This window comes from Musa acuminata, chromosome BXJ3-5, assembly GCF_036884655.1.
Source record: "Musa acuminata AAA Group cultivar baxijiao chromosome BXJ3-5, Cavendish_Baxijiao_AAA, whole genome shotgun sequence".
Lineage (NCBI taxonomy): Eukaryota > Viridiplantae > Streptophyta > Magnoliopsida > Zingiberales > Musaceae > Musa > Musa acuminata.
This window is the reverse complement of record NC_088353.1, coordinates 4025329-4045355: the sequence shown is the minus strand read 5'-3', so window position 1 is coordinate 4045355 and position 20027 is coordinate 4025329. Positions and strand designations below refer to the sequence as shown.

At 44.8% G+C, this 20027-nt stretch overlaps 2 protein-coding genes across 2 annotated transcripts; one reads left to right on the top strand and one right to left on the bottom strand.

The window, feature by feature from the left end:
- Positions 1 to 4034: 4034 nt before the first annotated feature.
- On the bottom strand, positions 4035 to 6297 carry LOC135638485 (LOB domain-containing protein 18-like). Its single transcript, XM_065151605.1, has 2 exons — positions 5365 to 6297; positions 4035 to 4945 (listed from the first exon to the last, which is right to left on the bottom strand). The coding sequence occupies exons 1-2, from the start codon at positions 5737 to 5739 to the stop codon at positions 4601 to 4603; spliced, it is 720 nt and encodes a 239-aa protein (XP_065007677.1). The 5' UTR covers positions 5740 to 6297; the 3' UTR covers positions 4035 to 4600.
- Positions 6298 to 12625: 6328 nt separating this feature from the next.
- Positions 12626 to 15081, top strand: LOC103984567 (ACT domain-containing protein ACR8). Its single transcript, XM_009402084.3, has 4 exons — positions 12626 to 12902; positions 13115 to 13970; positions 14060 to 14164; positions 14295 to 15081. The coding sequence occupies exons 1-4, from the start codon at positions 12847 to 12849 to the stop codon at positions 14649 to 14651; spliced, it is 1374 nt and encodes a 457-aa protein (XP_009400359.2). The 5' UTR covers positions 12626 to 12846; the 3' UTR covers positions 14652 to 15081.
- The last annotated feature ends 4946 nt before the right edge of the window (positions 15082 to 20027 follow it).

The window sequence follows — 20027 nt, the reverse complement described above, 5'->3', positions numbered from 1 at the left end:
AGCAGAGACGACGGGACCCGAGGGGAAGCGGGAAGCTCAGAGGGCTGGACATGAACTTGAACGGGCGTTTCCTGTTGCCGAACTGGTCGGGCGGCCGGCGGGTGCAACGTTGGAGCGACGAGCGGAATGATGGACTGCACCATACTAGTCAGAGTATGGACTTGATGAGTGAGGTCGAGGAAGGCTTGGGTCGAAACGGGCGAAGGCTCGGCAGAAGGGGCGTTGGGCGGCGACAGACCCGGGTCGTTGAATATCCGCCAGTAACGCTCTGAAGTCGTGATGGGGTGTTCATTGCGAAGACCCCCCTGCGGGGAAGGTTCCTCCGCAGCGACGGCCTAGTGCGACCCCTCAGCTGCATGTCCAGTTGAGTTGGTCTGGTGATGCCTCAACATCTTTCAAGCCCTCCTTCTAGCGCCAAAATGTTAGTGTAAACACCTTTAAGCCATGGCCTCGGGGCCGACGCGACTTGGTTCGAGTCTGAATGTCGGGGAATCGCCCAAACGTCTCCTGGGTGCCATTCGCTTGCGCGCCCAGTGTGAGGCGCCTCGTCTCCGGTCCTGCACATGGGTCAGGTCGGAAGCTCGGCCCGACCTCTCCGACGATCAAGTTAGTGTTGTGGAGTGGCGTGATCTCTTTTTTTCCCTCCCTTTTTTGCTTAGAACACAGGGGTATTTATACGAGAGCTTAGCGTTACTTGGAGCGCCTGTCCGCAGGGAGCAGGATCGTACATCTGATGGCGTCTGACATTGCGGTTGGCGTGTCATGAGGAGGCGAGCCTGAGTGGTTGTTAATGGGTCTCGGGTGGCGTTTTGGCCCATGCTGGCCAGGTGTTGTCGGTCTGTCAAAGACGCGGGGCGTCAATTGATGTTACGGGAGTCTTATCGTAATTACCACCCCTATCACTAACCATGTAGGTACCAATCAAGATAACTCCTCAAATCTTTTGATGTATTTCATCACCTATTGATCCTCTTGTTTGAGTTTAATAAATTCTATCCTTTTGGTTTATCGGTGGGCTACACTAAAATACTTTTGATAAAATATTTTCTTAAATCTTTCCCAGATCATTTGTTCAACTTCTAAATGACCCTTTTTTAACTCCCACATAGCATATAAGTTGCACAAATAATCTTATATTTATTTAGAATCCTTCAATATTTCTTATCCGCTTAGTGAATCATTCTTTCTAAACCTATCACTTGCTAATTCTATATCATGCCCCCGAGTTACTACCTACACCTCCTCTTCTCCTTGGGCCAATAACTATTGTAGTTGTCGAGATTGCCTCTCCACCAACTCTATTAACCTATTAATCACTACATCTATTTGATCTTTTGTGTGAATATCTTTCTACCATTTGAGTCTCCTTTGGAATATTATTAGGGTTATTAGCTTAACTAACCGTCGTAATCATATCATTTTTGCTCCCATATTATTTTTCGAGGTGAGAAGACACAAATACACTTATGACCTTAACAATTAATTTATTCATAAAAAATAATTAAATGACACTTCAAATGTTTTTGTCTTGGGTGTCACCCTATAAAAAAATATTTTGATTAAGTTAGACATATTTTTTAACTTAAGTAAATGCATTTAGCTCAAGTTTAAGTTAGACATTTTAGATATTTTGACTGTACTAAGGGATGTTTTAGCTCCGTTATGTCTAGTACTTGGAATATTTCTTTTTCTTTTAGATTGATACATTATGCGTAATATATGGATATATTACATGCAAATAGATTTTTTTTTTCTTCTTATCCTTGACGGATATATCACAAGGGGACACTTTCAGTTATATTAATCATATGAGATGCTTTAAAATAGATGCCGACGTTTTATTCACATTGAACATTTTAGATGTTTTTTTTATACAAACTTCAAAAACTTTTAATCTTTGATGAATACATCACACATAAAAGGAACACTTAAGACCATATTAGGTGATAAAATCATAAATAAACCTTTCATATAATAATGTTGTCTATATTAACAAAAGTGAAAGGATGACATGATGGTGAAAAAAACTTTAATCTTTTTGAAAAAAAAATGTGAACATGACCAACTTTAAGCCGAATGACTTGTGGAAATCGGAGTTTGGTGACGCTTAATTTGTCAACATGACCATCTTTTTAAGGTGAAGCTAACTTGAGGATCAGCAAAGTCTCCGACTTAATTGCATGATTGTCTTGAAAAAACAATTGACCTAGAAATGTGTTTGTTGTTAGCACCAGTGAGATCTAAGCGTATTTTGACTTTAGGGTCACCCGAATTTGCAATAGTGTATCTTTAGTGATTAGTCGTCATGTTTTTATTTTTATCAAATAGAGTCGGATTCCCCATGGATTGATTATTTACCATTATGTTCTGTCCACAACATGTGTCCTATTCATGAGGTGAGTGTTCATAAATACGAAAGACTTCTTGAGATGTAAAAGAGGTAATGTGAAAATTGTAGTTTGTCTTTCTTTAAACAACGTTGTCTTTCTTTTTCTCTAATACGATGGCTTTAATTGTTATCCATTAATTTGCCATTAATAATAGGTTAAGATACATAGTTAGGCATTTTTTTTGGTGATCAATCATAGAAATCATGATGGTCTTGGATTCTTTATAAAGGCATGAATTAGTAAGAAATGTTGTGGATTGTCACCGAGTTTTGTTATGAATTTTTTCGGAACTCCAATCAATTGTTAAAAAATGTTATTGATACTGTGTTTCATTTCGTGTTATTTTATTTTAAGTGATTGAAAAATCCATACATGTGAAGATATTAAGTCTGATATTGAGTTTCAATCGATTTGAAATTGTATGTATTTTATTTAGATATGATAGTATGAACATTTTTATTTATTAGAAGATATTCATGTGTGAAATAAGATTGAAAAAGATGGGTAAGAGACTCATCTCACCCTAGTAAATATCTAAAGAGATAGATGATATATATCCGAGTCTAGTCCAAAATCTATCGGCTTAAGTTTGTAAACCGAATTAATGTTTGATCCATTATATGTTAGCCAAAGTTCGTAAACAAAAAGAAAAAGTCAAAAAGTTAGACCGATAGAGAAAGAGAATTGAGTCAAAAAAAGATATTTGTGTGAGGAGAGATTGAAAAAGATGAGTAATAGAATAGTCTCATATTAATAAATGATATATATCCGAGTCTAACTCATAACATATTATCTTAGGCTTTAAATTAAATTGATATCTGACTCAATATATATTTATTATCCTAACTAGTTTGACTTAATGGATTCAGAGATACTATTCACTGAGATCAATCTAACTTTATACTCGTCTTTTGAGGTTACTCTTCTCCCAAAGTAGCAGAGGAGCCAATAACCCTTTTAATCCACAACATAACATTATAGATTTCGCAATCACTTGCATAAACATAATTCAAGAAGAATAATCTTGCCGTAGCCATATGCTTACCAAAACATTATAGTTTTGGCAATCGTATGCATCAACATGCTTGCACAAGAGTGGCATCCATGGTCACCGATGACATGATCAACACTCCAAATTTGAGCTCCGTCTCGTCTCCCTCCCGACATGAACTAATTTGAGATGATTCTTCGCTGTTCACAGTAGCCGCAGCGAAATTATGGGATCATTTTCCTAATAAAATTGTATTAATTCTTAATTTTGAAGAGGGTCTCCGATTCAAATTCTTGGATGACGTCTAAGACCGAATGGTGAATCTTGCACTCCATCGTTCTTTTATGGAAATATTCCTAAAACGAGGCACAGCAACATGGTGGGACAGTGCCCTTTCTTTAAGAACCATCCATCCCCATATTGTCATTCGACATTGCTACTACTTTATCCTTGTCCCCATTCTCGACTCAATGTTAATTACTATAGCATGATGCTTAACCTATTACCAAATCGACGATTTTATTACTTCATACATGCACGTGAATAACCTATAGGAATTATCATATGTTTTTAGCTGTATATTTGCAACCATAGATAGGAACCTCAACGGAGATCATCTTGCACCATTCCCAATTAGAATCACTTTACTGATATGAAGGGTTTCGCCAAATCCCTCCTTCCTCGGAGCATTCTCAGTGAACGAAGCAAGTCATATATATTAAGCATGTCAGTTGTGGAAGGTAGCAATCTTGCCTACTCGATGTCGTTTTCCACAACAACAATGGCAGAGAACCGGAAAGCAAGGGCATAGCAGCGGTGCAATAATAGAATAAGGTGTGAGCAAAGCGTTGCTTGAGGCTTCTTCTCATGTCGCCCGATGGTTGTACACAACAACAAAGCAGCGTCACCTTTTAGTCTTCTCCCGGACAGGTGTGTCCGACTGAATGAAACTGATATCCATTGCAACATACATGATAATGCTTCTTCACATTTCCCATGCCACAATAGCCTTTTTGATGCGAATGTCTTAGTCGTCCAGCTTCTTGTTCGTCGAACGATTGAGATTAAAACTAAGTTGCTCGGTAATGAAACAGCAGCAAAAGGACTAACATCATAACTCTTTAGGTCATATGAGCAGGTTAATTTGGATCCTTCCATCCATGGTCAAGAAGCACATCACCTGAAATAGGCAACGCCTGCCTCATCACTGTGTTTTTTGTTACTTGGAGACTGGTGGGGGTTCGCTGGTCGCCGTCCGTTGCCTATCGAGGAGCTCCCTGGCCAATGCCTGGAGATCGCCACCTCCAAACCCAGAGCTCTCAGAAAGGTTCCTCGTGCTGGTGCTGAGCTGCTGCTGAAGAGGCCATGCTGGCTGGACCAGAGGGTCAAACAGTGCCGACAGGTCCACGGTGGAAGGCAGGTTCGCGGCCGATGGCAGGTCGGATATCGAGAAGGGCATCGATGCCACGAGCGACGGCGGAGGGGGTGGCGGAGGAGGGGACGGCAGCTCCAACGTGGCCAGATGGGCTTGTAAGTAGGACAGCTCTGCCTGCAGGTTGACTACCTATTTAAAGCACAACGATTCGATTACTCCACAAATGTAGTCAGATCGAATCATGGTTGGTGTAACAATCGATCACGATAAAGAAATCATATCGACGATCGGTGATGACTGCAGTAATGGAGATGAAAGCATGCACGATGTCGCTAGAACAGTAAAATTCCAACTTGTCAGTGTACCAGAGGATAAGTTCGATCCGAACCCAATGCCACGTAAGTTTATATCATCATAAGATCCAGAAGAACACAACAATAGTAAGATTGAAATGCTTGAGAAAAGAGAGTTATCCGTAGGAATGAAATCGAGCCAACCAAATTAGATCATCATCCGTTTGCAGAGTTCCTACCACAACGATACTATGCATGCAAACCGTATCGGAGATGGTGTGGACACAAAATTAACACCAGTGCGGGGGTATGCACCTGTTGTTGGAGGGCGAAGATGTGAGCGACGCAGCCGTAGACGGGGTCGCGGAGGCGCGCCTGGGCCTCGTAGCAGATGGTAACGACGGCATCGAGCCTCTTGTGGGCGGGGATGTGGAGAAGGAGCTTCGACACGTTGCTGGCGCCGAACACCTTGTGCACCGCCGCAAAGTGGGCGGCGCCTTGCTCGGAGTCGAAGTAAGGCGCAAATATGCACCCCGTCACACACTTCCTCCTCAGGAACTTACACGCCCCGCAGGGTCCGGTGCCACCACCCGCACTTCCACCTCCCCCTGATCCGCCGCCGCCGCCGCCGCCACCGGCGCCCCCACTTCCTCCCCCCAATACTCCCACACTAGGGCTTTTGCCACTCATATCACCTGATTGCCTCCTCCTCCTCCTTTTCCCTGCTTTCTGTTTACTTTCAGGTTGGTGTCCTAATCATACAAGATGAATTGATTGCTTCGGTAGTGAAAGGATTGAGGATGGACAGAAGAAAACAAAGGGAAGTTATAAGATTGATGGATAGGGAGGGGGAGGGGGTGGTGTTAAAATGGTGTGAGGGGAAGGAGGAGTTTGTCTTATCGGTAGAGGGTCGTGTTGGAGTTACTGTTTGATGCTTGTTTGTTTTTGGGTTCTCTATATTGATTACTCTTCAAAGCCACGCCAAGCAGCCAAGCCTACCCCCAACTCCCACTCCCCTCTCTCTCTCTCTCTCTCTCTCTCTCTCTCTCTCTCTCTCTACACTTAGCAGGTTGCGTGAAGCAAGCACGCAATGGAATAAACCCGGCCCGAGCTTTTTCCCCTATCTTTCCTCCCTCTTTTCTTGCTTGTCACTATGCAGCGCAGCAGTCTCCTCTCCCAACTGTTCTACAACTCTGCTCCTCCAACCTCCCCTCCACGAAGCTTATGCCACCAACGCCTTCCCCTTCCCTTTCTCTTTCCCTCCAAGTATGGACCATATATAAATGGAGCTATATAGATCAGCGTATAGCGAAGGGTGGAAGGTGGAATTAGCGTGTCCGCGTCATGTCTCAGTATGCGTGCAGGTGGATTCCGGATGCGTAGAAGGCAAAGGACGCAATCTTCCAACTTGGACCACTCGGTTTCCATTGACCAAAATGACACCGGCGTTTAACAACTACATCATCTCACGCGACGCGGCCGTTTCACTTCCTGGCCTCCTGCTTTCCTTACCCCCCTTTTTCTCCGCAGCTGCGACTCACATTCTTGTATGCTATGAACACGTGAGATGAGTTCTTTCGTCCAGCCAGGTAACAGTAGAAGAAGGAATGGAGAGCCCCACATGTGACAGTGCGCTACTTAGCAGCTTCCATTACTGTTCCATCCCCTTTGAAAGCGTCACTTTTCCAAGATGGAGTGGAGTCCTTTTCGTGCGAGTCTTCGAGTTTCTAAGTCGGTCTTCACTGCCGTCCATCTCTCCTTTTTTAAGGATGTCAGCCCGTTTGGTCTGTCATGATTTAGTAGGATGAAGTATAGCAGGTCCCGGCAACAAGCTTTTGGAACCTATCATGCCGGATACATATCTATATGGACCCAGACGCAAATACCAGAACCTATTTCACATGTTCCCTTTTCCTTCACCAGCGACGATGACTACAAAGAGCTCCATCACTAGTCCACGTCGGCTGCCACCAATCATACCGATCGAGGTTTCAACGCTGCTTAGCCTTCATTAAACAAAACCACCCCGTGTCGATCTTGATCAGATGCCGTGCATCGTTGGGGCTTCGATGTGGTTATTAGAGGTTAGGAGGGGCAATTGCAAGAGCACGACGGACCCTCGTGCGGACTCACAGAGATGACATCACAGATGGCCGGGCGGCCCCGTCCCCCGCCGTTCGTTTCAGTAGCAACCATGCTGCTAAATGAGATATTAAGATAGGTGGAGTTTGTACCGTTTCGGCCCGACGCGCCGCTCCGCTCCGCTCCCTTTCCCCACTCCGATTTCTTTATTGTAGCAGTACGAGAGAGAAGCTCCTCTCCCATTCCCCCCCCACCCCGATTTTTTATTGTGGCGGTACGAGAGAAGCATAAAAAAGCGGAGTTATTTATAAATGGCAATTGTTATTACTACTGCTACAGTCGGTAACGGCGCATCCCCGCGCCGTCCGGTTCGTGTCGCGCCAGTGCCCCGTGACGGGGAAGCAGGTGCAGTACCCCACGCCTCCTGCCACGTGGTAGCCCGTCCTCTTCGGCTTCAGCGTCGCACGTCATGTTAAGGTTTCCTTCCCCCCTCTCCTCCATTTAATATCTCGGCCGTTACAAGATGATAAGATGTAAGTCTTTGTTTGACCACCAGCGACCAATAAAGAAGAGATAAAAGTCTGAGTGATGTGCATGCAAACGCAAGTTGATATGTGGTCGGTCTCCTCGACTGATCTAAGTCGCACGTCAATATGCTTCATAAGCCTTCTTAAGTGCCTCTTAAAATTAGAATTAGGACGTCGCCCTCGACCTCACACCCGCGCCCATGGACCCGATCACTTCTAGTAGCTCGTGTCGAAGACTCGAATAACTCGATTGCATATCCCGATTTCTTTAGTGGGAGAGAGATGTGTGTTGCATTTAATAGGGTGGCTCTCTTTATGCATTCGTGCGGTCGTCGCATTGGAATCACAACACAACGAGGGAGGGGTAACATTGCATGACTTCCACTCCAGAATTTGTGTGGAAGGGAGTGGGCTTTAAATAAGGGTGTTGTCACCTTAAAATGGAACACTGGGAGAGTGTTGGACAAAATATTAATGGCCTCCTTGTGAAGGAGGTGCTGTGCTGGATTGGAGGAGGGTGGGTCAAGGGCAGGACTCGGTTGGGTGGACCAACCCAACCTTTCCTTCCCCATGGCATGAATGCAATGGGAAGGAGGACCTACCTACCCACCTAAAGTCTCAACAGCACCCTCACCTCCCTTTTAACTCCATCCATCCCCCGATCTCTGGCTCTGTGATGTTGCTGTCGTCCTCAGTGGAGCAGCCAAGACCGGGAAATCTAAGACCACCTTTCAGGAACACGAGGTGTTGGAAAAAGGCTTCGGGGATGCATACATGTCATGTGATTCTCTCTTTCTTCTTTGTTCTAGTCTCCATGGAGCCTTTTCGGAGAACGACTGACCATTGGCTGCTTCTGCTCTGTAATGGCTTTCTTGGTCTGGTCCGATGGTGCATAAAGGTGGGAATGACACAAGTGTATTGTGGGTCCCATGTGGTCAAACATCAAGGAAGACATGTTAGGACTTGACACCATGCCAAAAAGCTCGAGAGTCAAGAGTCAAACGAATGAAACCATCTGCTTTAATTTTGGAGGGTCAAGGAAACAGACATGCATCGAGTTAACTCTTTTTTTCTTCTTTTTCCTATAATATATTATATCTTAACAGTTCTCTGCTGACCTCTACTGAAACCACAACCCGGAAAATGATCGACTTGCCCAAATGGATGATGATGGTACACCAACATGTTCTTTCAGCAACTCCTGCAGTAAAAACATGACTATTTCCTTTTTCCATGGGTTCGAAATCATCATCAAGTGATCGCTACAAAGTTTGGACAAATTGTTTTTATGCATCAGTCAGCAATGAGGTCTACTACAGAGCCGACTGCAAGTGTGTCCCGAACCGGGTTTCATATGGAGATGTCGAAATCTATGCTTTAGATCCCAGAGGTTGACCATACGATCCTTATCAGAGATGGTGTATGTCTCTTGCCTCTGTTGCGGCCAACATTTCTTACCGCGCTGTGGCAAGTCAAGATGGGCGTCGAGCGCTAAGCTACCTCGACGTAGATAATAAGCGATAGACCTACATGTGGTAAGCATCTCTTCGTGTCGACAACAATCCATTGTCTTCTGCCGATCGATAACAGCCATGAGATTATGCCATTAATCTATAACAAATTCAAAGTGTTCAAGGACTTATACCATGTAAACTATCTCACAACTGAGACTTCAAGGTAGATCACCTCTCCACATAAAAAATGCAAGGAACAATTGGCAATTCAGCTTATATCTCAGTTGTTCTGAAACGACACGAGCAGAAAGAAATCCAAGAAAAAAAGGATTGGATCGCCCATTATTCTGATGCTCAAATCCAGTGAAACAATCACGTGCCTTCGAGATGAGTTCATAACGGGGATAGAAATGGTTTACGTCCCAGGAAAATATCATTACTCATCGACAAACATTACCTCTATGCAGGTGAGAAGGCCATGTCTCGAGTAGAACATACGAGAGCAGAGTGCTTCACGGAATCTATTCGCAGGCCGTCGCATCTTGCCATGCACCGGGCCGACCCAATTCATTTGGATGTATGTACCTAGTGATGTACGACTACGCAACAGCTTCAAGATCTACTTATAAGTAGATCTAAATGCTTCAAGTGAAGCATGATTGGACCAAAAAAAGCCACCTAAACGATCATGTATCATAACCTTCCTAGACTTGCCTGTGAATTGCACAGTAATCCATTTAACATGTGTTAATGGACCTACAGTCGAAAGCGTTGTTGCTGCACGAGAACACGAAGGCCGCGTTGCAAGCATCGCATCCAGCCTAAACGGAGCTGTCCATGTACCTGTGTCGTTTCACATGGTAGATGGTCAGTAGGCAGTCGAACACAATGGCCGACTGAGGTAAGAAGGTTGAGTATCGTCGTCCCGCACGGAGATTAGTAGTTGGGAATGCCGACAGGATGGATATATAGAATTCATGTGGTGATGCAAAGGCACATCATCTACGAGTTATCATCATCTCCTTTATTCAAGTTGAGCGCGTACATTATACTCGCATATGGCTCGAGTAGAACATGCACGGTGAAGTCAATGATACACGTCAAACAAGTGCTTGTGTTGTTGATGATGGCATTGCTCTAGCTTTGCATCTGATTTGATACCAGTGACATATACCAGAAGTTCCTCGAAGAAAGTAAAAAGGGTTTTAATTCGGAAACACACGGCTTCAAAAACTCACATGCATGTCTGTCCTTGAACGCACAACTTTTTCCAGCGTCCTATGCAGAGGAAAACAATAATGGCCGTCATCTGATAGGTGTGAAGGGACACGCCCATGCGGCTCGGCGATTCAAATGGTTTCGAGCGGCAGCAGAACGGCTCAGTCCCCTATTCTTAGTGCGTTGCGTAGTCCCCATTTTGAACTTCGGCGTTCCCCGTTATAGATTGTTGACACGGACACACACACATGCAGTGTTCCTTCGAGTCGAAGTCACGTTGAAATTTGAATCGCTTTCCATCTTCTCTCTTCTGTAACACACGCGACTCATCTAGTCCGCAATTATGTTGTTTCCGCTCTTCTTCTGCTCATTGCCTAGCAAGTTCTTAGCCTTCGAACGGTCTTTGTCTGGATGGAAGTTGCGTGAGTCGGGGCCAATGGATTTGACCACGGTCGCTCTGAACGCGTCGAATCCATGACACGTAGCCCGAAAACTTCTAGATGAGTCGCGAATGTCGGGCTTGACCTGACGATCTTTTGCGTCCGGTCAGATCCAAACTCGATCTTCTCCGTATTACGTGGAATCGAACTCTCGAGAGGACAGAAGACCATGGAGTTATGGGCCCCTGACAAGCCAGTAACCTCTCCCCGCGGCCACAGCTGCTACCCCTTCCCCTCCGTCAAAAGCCATTTAGCCAAAAGTGTGATCGCTCCCATCTCCCTTATGTGTCTGGGGGTTCTTTTCTCGTCTTTTTTCATTTACCTTTTTTGTTTTTCTTTATTTCTTTCGGCTCCATCTGATACCATCCACGTCGTGGCTTTCACTTTCCGCGTAACCATACGCGCCGCCCCACTCGCCACCCACCTCCCAACACAACTGCTTCTACGTGGCGCCAAATGGAAGGAAAAGTAATAGGCGGGAAATTTGACTCATCCAATCTCCTTCCCGCCTGATTAATTAATTTAAAAAAAAACCAAATGATTATATATATATATATATATAATATAAGATACTCGCTGTGAGTCACGACACCAGCGCTCCTTTTTCCCGTCAAAGATAACGGCGCCGCGCGTCCCACCGTCCATCACGGAGACTTGTCCCTGGTGTGCGGTGATCATGGCGCGCATCTGACATCATGTGGCTTCCTTCTGTCGCTCAGACGCTGTACCACGCGACTTTTGTCAATTTTCGGTGCGCGACAGGAAGCACTTTTACCACCCATTATTTCTTAAAACGTCAACTTGCCACCTTATCACTGGGTAATTTTGATGGCCCCCGCATGGGCCACCGAACTAGTAAACATAAGAAGGCCGCCGGTACGGGGAAAACGCCATTGCCCTTTTTAAATGCCTCGGATGAAAACACGTGGACTAGGGCGACAGGGCAAATGACAGAGCCCAGCCGACACGTGCCTACTCCACCTTAACTTTCCCCACATGCTCCCGGCTCGTGTCGCCGAGCCACCAAGCGTATCTGGACGCGTCATTTGTTCTGAGTGGCTACCTTAGGTACCGTGATAGTGACGGCGACGTCCGCGCGTCGCACGCTCGTATAAACGCCCTTCCGTGGCTTTGTGGGCCAGATCACGCTCGTTGTAACCGCGGACGCCGACGCGGACGGCACAAAGACTTGGCTGTGCTCCGGCCACGCCCGGCCTTTTTAATGCAGCATTAATTCGTCAGGTCTGTCGATTTAATGCTTCGTTCGTGAACGAGTCAAACGAACATCTCGATGCTGAGTTAACTCGTCCGTCCAGATTTCATGTCAAAATCAATTTTTAAGAAACAATTCAATTTAAACATATACGATAAATTTTAATTATATATGACGCCAAACTGAATCATTAGAAAATTATGAGCGTATTAGTTCACAAGACGAATAATCAAAATCTTTTATAAAAAAATATACATAAATTATTGATTTTTAATTATTATATAAAATTGCATTCATATATATATATATATATATATATATATATATATATATATATATATATATATTTGATTTATTTAAAGCCGATGTATAAGTTCAACTTCCAATCAGTTCCCTAATTTATGTTATTAATGTTAGTTGTCATGCACAGTGGAGATATACCGTAGGTGATTACTTGAGCTTGAGGAAGAAGCAACACGGGGGTAAGAATGAGAGCAGAAAGAAAGGGGCGACGCTTGACCAGGGTCGGAACGGTTAGGTCGGCCTGGCCGCTACTGAACGGGTACTCGCGGTGGTCCCAATTCTTAGACGGCCATTCTTGCTTACGAACGTGGGTTTGGCACCTTTTTAAATATCGGAGTCTCCTCTGCTGTGTTCTTTCGCATCAAGTTTGTTCTTCTCTTTTGTCCTCTCTCCTCTTCATCCTTCCCCAACCAGAACAGCTGCGGAGAAATAGGACGATATGTAGAGAGAGAAATATAGAGAGATGGTGATTCCGGCGTCTTTTTAAAGTGTTACGAGGTTCCTGTGGATATAGTCGACCGAGAGAAGTTTCTGCAGAGGAGAAAGAAGAAGAAGAAGAGATGGAATTGCCGGATGAGTACCAGAAGCTTGTTAACAGAATGATGAACACTCTCAGGTGAGCCACTACCTCGACAGCCTACCTCTCTATATCGTCTTTTGCGCCAGATTTACTCATTTATTGTTGTCTCCTTTCCCGTCCCAAATCTCCTCCCTCTCGATCTCTGGTTGTATTGCGAGATGTCGTTCTCCCTCTTTCGTGATTGCCTTCGATTTTGTTTTACTCTCTGCGGGGTGATGTGTAAGGGGGTGTGTTGCTGGTATCGTCAGGGTGGTCATCGACAATGCGGTGTGCGCGACGTCAACGGTGGTGAGGGTAAACAGCGCCCGGAAGCGTGGCATGCTATTGGAGGCCGTGCAGGTGCTCACCGACCTCGACCTAACCATCCAGAAGGGCTACATCTCCTCGGACGGCCGCTGGTTCATGGATGTCTTCCACGTTGTCGACGGCCGCGGTCGCAAGCTACTCGACCCCGCCCTCCTCTCCCGCATAGAATGCTCCCTCAGCGGCGAAGCCTCGTCATCCTCCTCCGCCGGCGATGACGGAGAGAACAACCACGACAAATCCGATGGCTGCGGCCTTGCGGGCCTCACGGCGCTGGAGCTTACCGGCACCGACCGGCCGGGCCTCCTCTCCGAGGTCTTCGCTGTGCTCCGTGACCTGGAGTGCAACGTGGTGGAGGCCAAGGTCTGGACCCACAACGGTCGCATCGCCTCCCTCATCTTCGTCAAGGACCACCACTCGGGCTCCCCCATCGCCGACGCCCACCGTGTCGACGGGATCGAGGCCCGCCTCCGCAATGTTCTCCGCGGCGATCACGACGTCCGCGGAGCCAAGACCACCGTGGCCTCTCCCATGATGACCCACTCCGACCGCCGCCTCCACCAGCTCATGTTCGCGGACCGCGACTACGGGCGCGTCTCCTCCAACGAGGCATCCTTGTCTTCGTCGTCGTCAAAGTTGTCGGTCTCGGTTCAGAATTGGACCGAGCGCGGCTACTCCGTCGTCAACGTGCAGTGCCGCGACCGACCGAAGCTCCTGTTCGACGTAGTTTGCACCCTCACCGACATGGGGTACGTCGTCTTCCACGGAACCATTGGCACCGATGCCGATCGAGCCTATCAGGTAAAGAGTCATCCGCAGCCCTCGTTTTGTCCCATGGATCGCTCTCCAAAATGTTGGATTATATTGGTCTCGTGTTTCATGGATTGCAGGAATTCTACATAAGACATATGGATGGAGGGCCGATCAGTTCGGAGGCAGAGCGGCAGCGAGTGATCCAATGCTTGCAAGCCGCCATCGAGCGCAGAGCATCTGAGGTAGGCACCTCTCCTCGGTTCAGTTCTCACTGTTAATTCTACTCATTAAATGCTCACTAAAAGCGTGCGCAACCCATCGTATGATTCGCCAGTCTAGTCCCTGTTTTGATACATTCTGTTCTTGAAACAGGGGATGAGGCTGGAGATGAGCATGCCGGACCGTCGGGGCTTGCTCGCGGACGTGACCCGGACGTTCCGCGAGAACGGGCTCTCGGTGACCAGGGCGGAGATCACGACCAAGGCCGGCGAAGCCAAGAACGAGTTCTGCGTCACCGACACCAACGGCCAGCTGCCCGACCGCCGCGCGATCAACGCCGTCATCGAGAGGATCGGCAAGGACCACATCAAATTCAACGAGCAACGGGGGCCGCGCCCCTGCCAGGAGAGGCCACTGCCGGAGGCGGCCGGCGTGGTCGGGGTCTTCAGCCTGGGGAACCTGGTGATGAGGAATCTCTACTACCTTGGGCTCATCAGATCCTGTTCATAGAAGCACCCCCGGTTGGGCCCGCGGCTTGTCCAACTCGGTAGGTTCACTCTGTTCATAGGTGTAAAGCTGTGGAAGAGCAGGTTACTCAGGAAGTTAGCAGCTGAAAGCATCATATTCATCTGGGTTACGGGGTGCCATCGGGGTAGTCATAGCTGTACGTCAAATAGTATCAATAGGTTGTGTATATGAGAAAAGCAGGGTTGGGGTTGGGTTTTCCGCTTCTTGCCATAGATAGCTCGGAGAAGCTGGTGGTTGCGGTGGAACTATTGGTGCCAGCTACCTAAGGCGATAGGTTGTGGGTCTCTGTTAGCAGTAGTTTTCTTTTCTGTTTTTGCTTCGTTACACATACATGTAAATACCCATACCCGTTGTACATATGATAACGAACTTGATACTAGTGCTAATGATTAGAAGTCGCTCCTTGTGTCTTCGTCTGAGTTGGTTTCAGACTTTTCCTACTCACTGTCATTCGAAGACGACCTGCCGCCACCCACCACCAACCGTTTCACACCTACGTCTAGCAACTCTGGTGACGGATTTGTGCTCATCAACAACTTTGTGTTTTAGTTGCCTTCAAGGGAGAAGGTCAGGTGCGTTTGCTTGGACGGGACTCCAACAATAGATTAACCAGCCTTAGCTCTGAAGATTAGAACGCGATCGGTGGGGCTGCAGCGTCCAAGGGGAACAAAACGTGCGATTCCGTCGTCATCGACGGGGGCGAGGCTCCGATCGGTGATGGCAGGTGGATTATTATTGCAGCTCTACTTCTGACTTTGAGCTATGGTGTCGCTTTAAGAGAGGCGTCGATCGCGATCTTAATGAACTTTAATGTTTCCGTTTGACCTCGGAAAAGGTGGTCTCGGAGATCGAGAGACGTACAAGCAGCGATGCTGGTTCATTTCTTCCAGGGCGTGCTGCGTGACTTGAGAGGGTAATGACCGGTCCATCGAATAGACTAATTCTGCATCACAGACTTGTCAATGGCGGAATCTCCGGTGTCAGCCTCTGTCATCAAACATGTTTTGTCTGCTGTCTGCCCACGGATCCCCACTTTCGGGAAGCAAATATAACCATTTCAAGATGAAAAGAATGAAACGTGGTTTTGATTACTGTAATAGAATCAAGTATCATCTTGCAAGCAAGGTGTATAATATATCATTCTGCAACCAAGCACGAGAGACAATTTCATGTCACATGATAGCCACCTATAGAAGTTCACCTGCTTCTGGGCCCCCTCTTTCTCTGTCACGCATCTGCAATCGATAAGATGCGGTGCGTCGTTGAATATTTGGTCAAAAGCGCCCAATCACAACACAGATAGATGGGACGGGACTCGGACAAACACACCTCGGAGAGTGGGCGGAGGACGGAGGAATCTTAGAATTCCGTTCCCGTGAATCGAATGACACGGAGAACGAGGTCTTAGTGCATCAAGTCGAAGGCTACCTTGAGTTGCGACCGAGCCATTGAATCATGCAACCTTGATTTGAAGCTAAATTCGAGCCCAAAACTTACACCGTGACCACAAATAAACCATTGCATCAAAGGATTAATCCTGATGGCGTGGCGTCCAAGCTGAAGAAGATGGCCACAACGATGGTCACAAAAAGCACATTGCCGGTCGATTCCTGGAATCGATTCATGCCTTGCTCTCCCGGAAGTCGTGCCTCGTGGCAAGTTTTCGTCCGCTTTTGATCCCCCTGCTTTGTTTGAACGACGAGGAAGTCTTCACGCCTTGCGGGAGAAGCAAAGAGGCTCGCTGGTGCGGATGACATCAGAATAGTGGATTTGGTAGGAGACGGCGAAGCATACAAAGCACCATATCATGCCTTTGGCCGAGTGTGTCGAATGTGACCATGTGGTGCAGCTGAAATGTGTCCGTCTTTGTTTTGTTTGTGATGTTACTCAGTTTCACTTTCATATAACCAACAAAGGAAAGCATTAACATCTTTAAGTTAATGTCGGTTGCATAAATATCAACGGAAGCAGTCTGTATGGAAGATTTTGTTATATATATATATAAATAATTTATACAACATGGCTAAATATAGATTATTTAATGTATTTGGACCTTATTAATATCATGATTCTTGTACCTAAAAAAATTATATTAGGATTTTTATAGTTTTAAAAATAAAAAAAAATCTCATTTGTCCTATGTGATACTATATAATGACTGTAATAGATAAAAAAATAATTTTAATACATATATTATTTTCAATAACTTTATTGACGAAAAGGTAATTTTAACATCTCACCTATTGAAAATAAAAGGGATATTAAAATTATCATTTTGCTCATTACTTTTATGTCAATTCAATATGTCATATCATGTGCTATGTTTTTTGTCAATGTAACTGATGAGATTATTTATTTTACTTTCAAAATTATAGATATCTTAATGTAAAATTTTTAAGTACTGGAATCGTAATATTAATAGGGTTCAGAATGTAATATATAATTAACTCGAAAGATATCCAAAAATAAAAACCATATATATGTATTCATGCAATTTCACTACTTTTGATTATTCATGGATTCATATACATTATACAGAGGTGTTGGTAAATATATATATATATATATATATCAAATAGTATTTTAGACCAAATTATCAAAAAATAATTAAGGCATAGTTTGATAAAGATCAGATCCTATCAAGCTGTTCAGATGATATAGGATCATGTTCTAGCTCGATTCCTAGCTTAACTATTATGTCATTCAAGAAAAGAGGGGAGAAAAAGAATATTCTTGATTAACTCGAAGAATCTGAAGAGGGGGGATGTAGGATGTGGCTTGCTTGGACTCCAATGTCAGTCATTTTTGGGAATCAACCACTTGGTTTTCATTTGATGCCACTGAACCAACAACAAGGGACAAAGAGAAAGAGAAAGCTTTGGTGGATTCTGCTCACACATTGCTTGTTTATGAGTTGGAACCTTGTGCTCCATGGCATGGATTCCTTCGGCTTTTGGGACAGATTGGCTCCAGCGGGATCTATCTCGATCGGGCAGGTGATCTTGCAGGAATATAGAGAAGAATCTAATTGTTGGGCTGAGTTCTCTGACACAACAACTCGGATTTGCTTACAGCCTTAATTGTCTGCTTGGTCTGCAGTTGCTTGGATTTCGATTCTGGTTCTGGTTCTGGTTCTTGTTGTGGTTCCAGAACACCACCAAGTGTGGTGTGATGCTGGTGGATCTGCCGAGAACGACGCGCAAAGAATCAGGCACTTGCACTGGTTGATGCGTAGCCTCTCAGTCTCGGAGAAGATCCTACAGGAACTTTCTCGACAGCCAGGAAGAAAAGGCAACGAATCACGACTCAGCTGCAAATTACAAGCTGGTGATTTGACCAAACTTCGACGCATCGCGAGGAACCGATGAGAATTCCTGTCGATTGACGATGATGCTCCCAATTCCTGTCGATTGTTTCTGAAATGCCATCTATCCTGTCTCCATTCTTCTTCCATCACAATCTTAGATTACGAGAATATTCAATCTCAATTTGGCCTGACAGAAACCTCATCCCTGACGTTATCAGATGAACGAGGAGAATCGAGGGAAGAGATATCAGAGGACTATTTTGCTTACAACTTGCCAGCATACGACAAAACGTCTACTATAGTTTTAATTTGACTGGCCAGTTTGCATTAAAATCAACATGAAGACACTGATTTCTTTCAGGAGGAAGAAAAGAGGATAAAGAAGACTCGGTCAATGCTACATTACACAAAATATAATAGGCCACGAGGCCAAATTCTTTGTTTGTATCCTTGGCTTCCTCATCGTCATGCCGACAGAATCTTGTCGAGAGGAAAGAATAGGATACTGTATATCCTTTTGTGAATCACAAGCCTTTGTCATTCATTAGGTACATGTTGACTATTTGTTTTTAGTTCTACTCTCTTCCTAATCGATGAAGAAGGTTTTGGGACCATCAAATCACTGTTTTGATGATTCTGGAGGGATCCTCGTAGCCTTGTGCCGAACAGCTAGCTATTCTTCTTCTTCGGCACGCAGAATCAACAATGCATTCCACCATCAGAAGTCAGGTCATGGCAGCATATGCTGTAGATTACTGTTTCAGAACATATTCCAACTGCATCTTTGCTGGCCAATGCAAAGATACCATTCCACTTGTTGCTTTCCCCCAAAGGAACAGGCTTTAGTTTCTTTGGCAGCTGATCCTTCCTCATGTCTTATTCTTCGTCTAGTAGTAGCAGTTGTTGTGTGCGCGGTTCCCCATCAAGGAATCGGCATTTAATTTTCAGCAACTACACACTGTACAACATTTAGATCGTAATAATTCATGTTTTCGTCAATTGGATAGATAGGTTAGGGATTCATATCTAAATTATATCACACGTCTCATGTCGAAGACGAACAATCTTACTAGTGATCCTATAAAAATTGCATCATGAGAGATTTTTCATATGATTCTATCGACGTAGTTAGGGGGGGGTCTTTTTATAATGGACTAGAGTAGCCCATTATAATTGAAATGATGAGATTAACTCATGAGATGATCATGTGAAATCTTCGATCATCACTTTGTTGTGAGGACGTAATTTAATTCGCCATAGGTTACGTTATAACTCCTCCAACATGATAGTTCGTTCATATTGCAAGTCAAGATGAGTGTTTATCCTAATTGATGATAGTTTGGAATTAGATTCATGGAGTGACCATTCCGGATGGAAACCCGTGCAAGAAGAAGGTAGGATAATTGCATAACTCTCATGAATATTTTTGGTTAATTGTGGTCTCTAATAAATACAATTGCATTTGTGTTGGGTTAATTTATGTGTACCAAACAATCCCGAAATGACCAACCCAAGTTGGGTTTAGGCCCGCCTGTGTCTGGGCCTGTTTAACATAATGATCCAATTCATGGTTGCATATATAAACTTTGCATACATGACATGTGTCGATGAAATATATATATATATATATATATATATATATCAGAGATGACAAACCATGTCATGTCAACATAACATTTAAAGAATATATTTTCTTATTAAGCTTCTTTGATATTTTATAATAGACGATCGTTACAAAGTCAATAGTATATAATTATTTTTAATTATATCTTCATTTCGAATTAATTGAAATAAACAAATATATATTAATTTGACTATCGGAGGAATCTTATCATTTGCATTCCGATATGATAAGATTCAGTAAACTTTTCGTTTGACTTCGAATTCCTTCCGCGGAAAGCATCAGAAGCAGATTGTGAAGGGGCCCATCGTAGCTGTAAAGCCATGCAGCTAATTCTTCCACTGTAAGCTGATGGAAATTTATATTCATGGCCAGCTCAACATAGCTTTCTCGACAAGACAAAGTCTGCAAGGCTACTGTATATTTAACC

Coding starts and splice junctions, on each gene's coding strand:
- LOC103984567 (XM_009402084.3), top strand. CDS start 12,847: ATGGAATTGCCGGATGAGTACCAGAAGCTTGTTAACAGAATGATGAAC. Junction 13,971..14,059: donor ATGCCGATCGAGCCTATCAG/GTAAAGAGTCAT, acceptor CATGGATTGCAG/GAATTCTACATAAGACATAT. Junction 14,165..14,294: donor TCGAGCGCAGAGCATCTGAG/GTAGGCACCTCT, acceptor TTCTTGAAACAG/GGGATGAGGCTGGAGATGAG.
- LOC135638485 (XM_065151605.1), bottom strand. CDS start 5,739: ATGAGTGGCAAAAGCCCTAGTGTGGGAGTATTGGGGGGAGGAAGTGGG. Junction 4,946..5,364: donor TCTTCGCCCTCCAACAACAG/GTGCATACCCCC, acceptor TGCTTTAAATAG/GTAGTCAACCTGCAGGCAGA.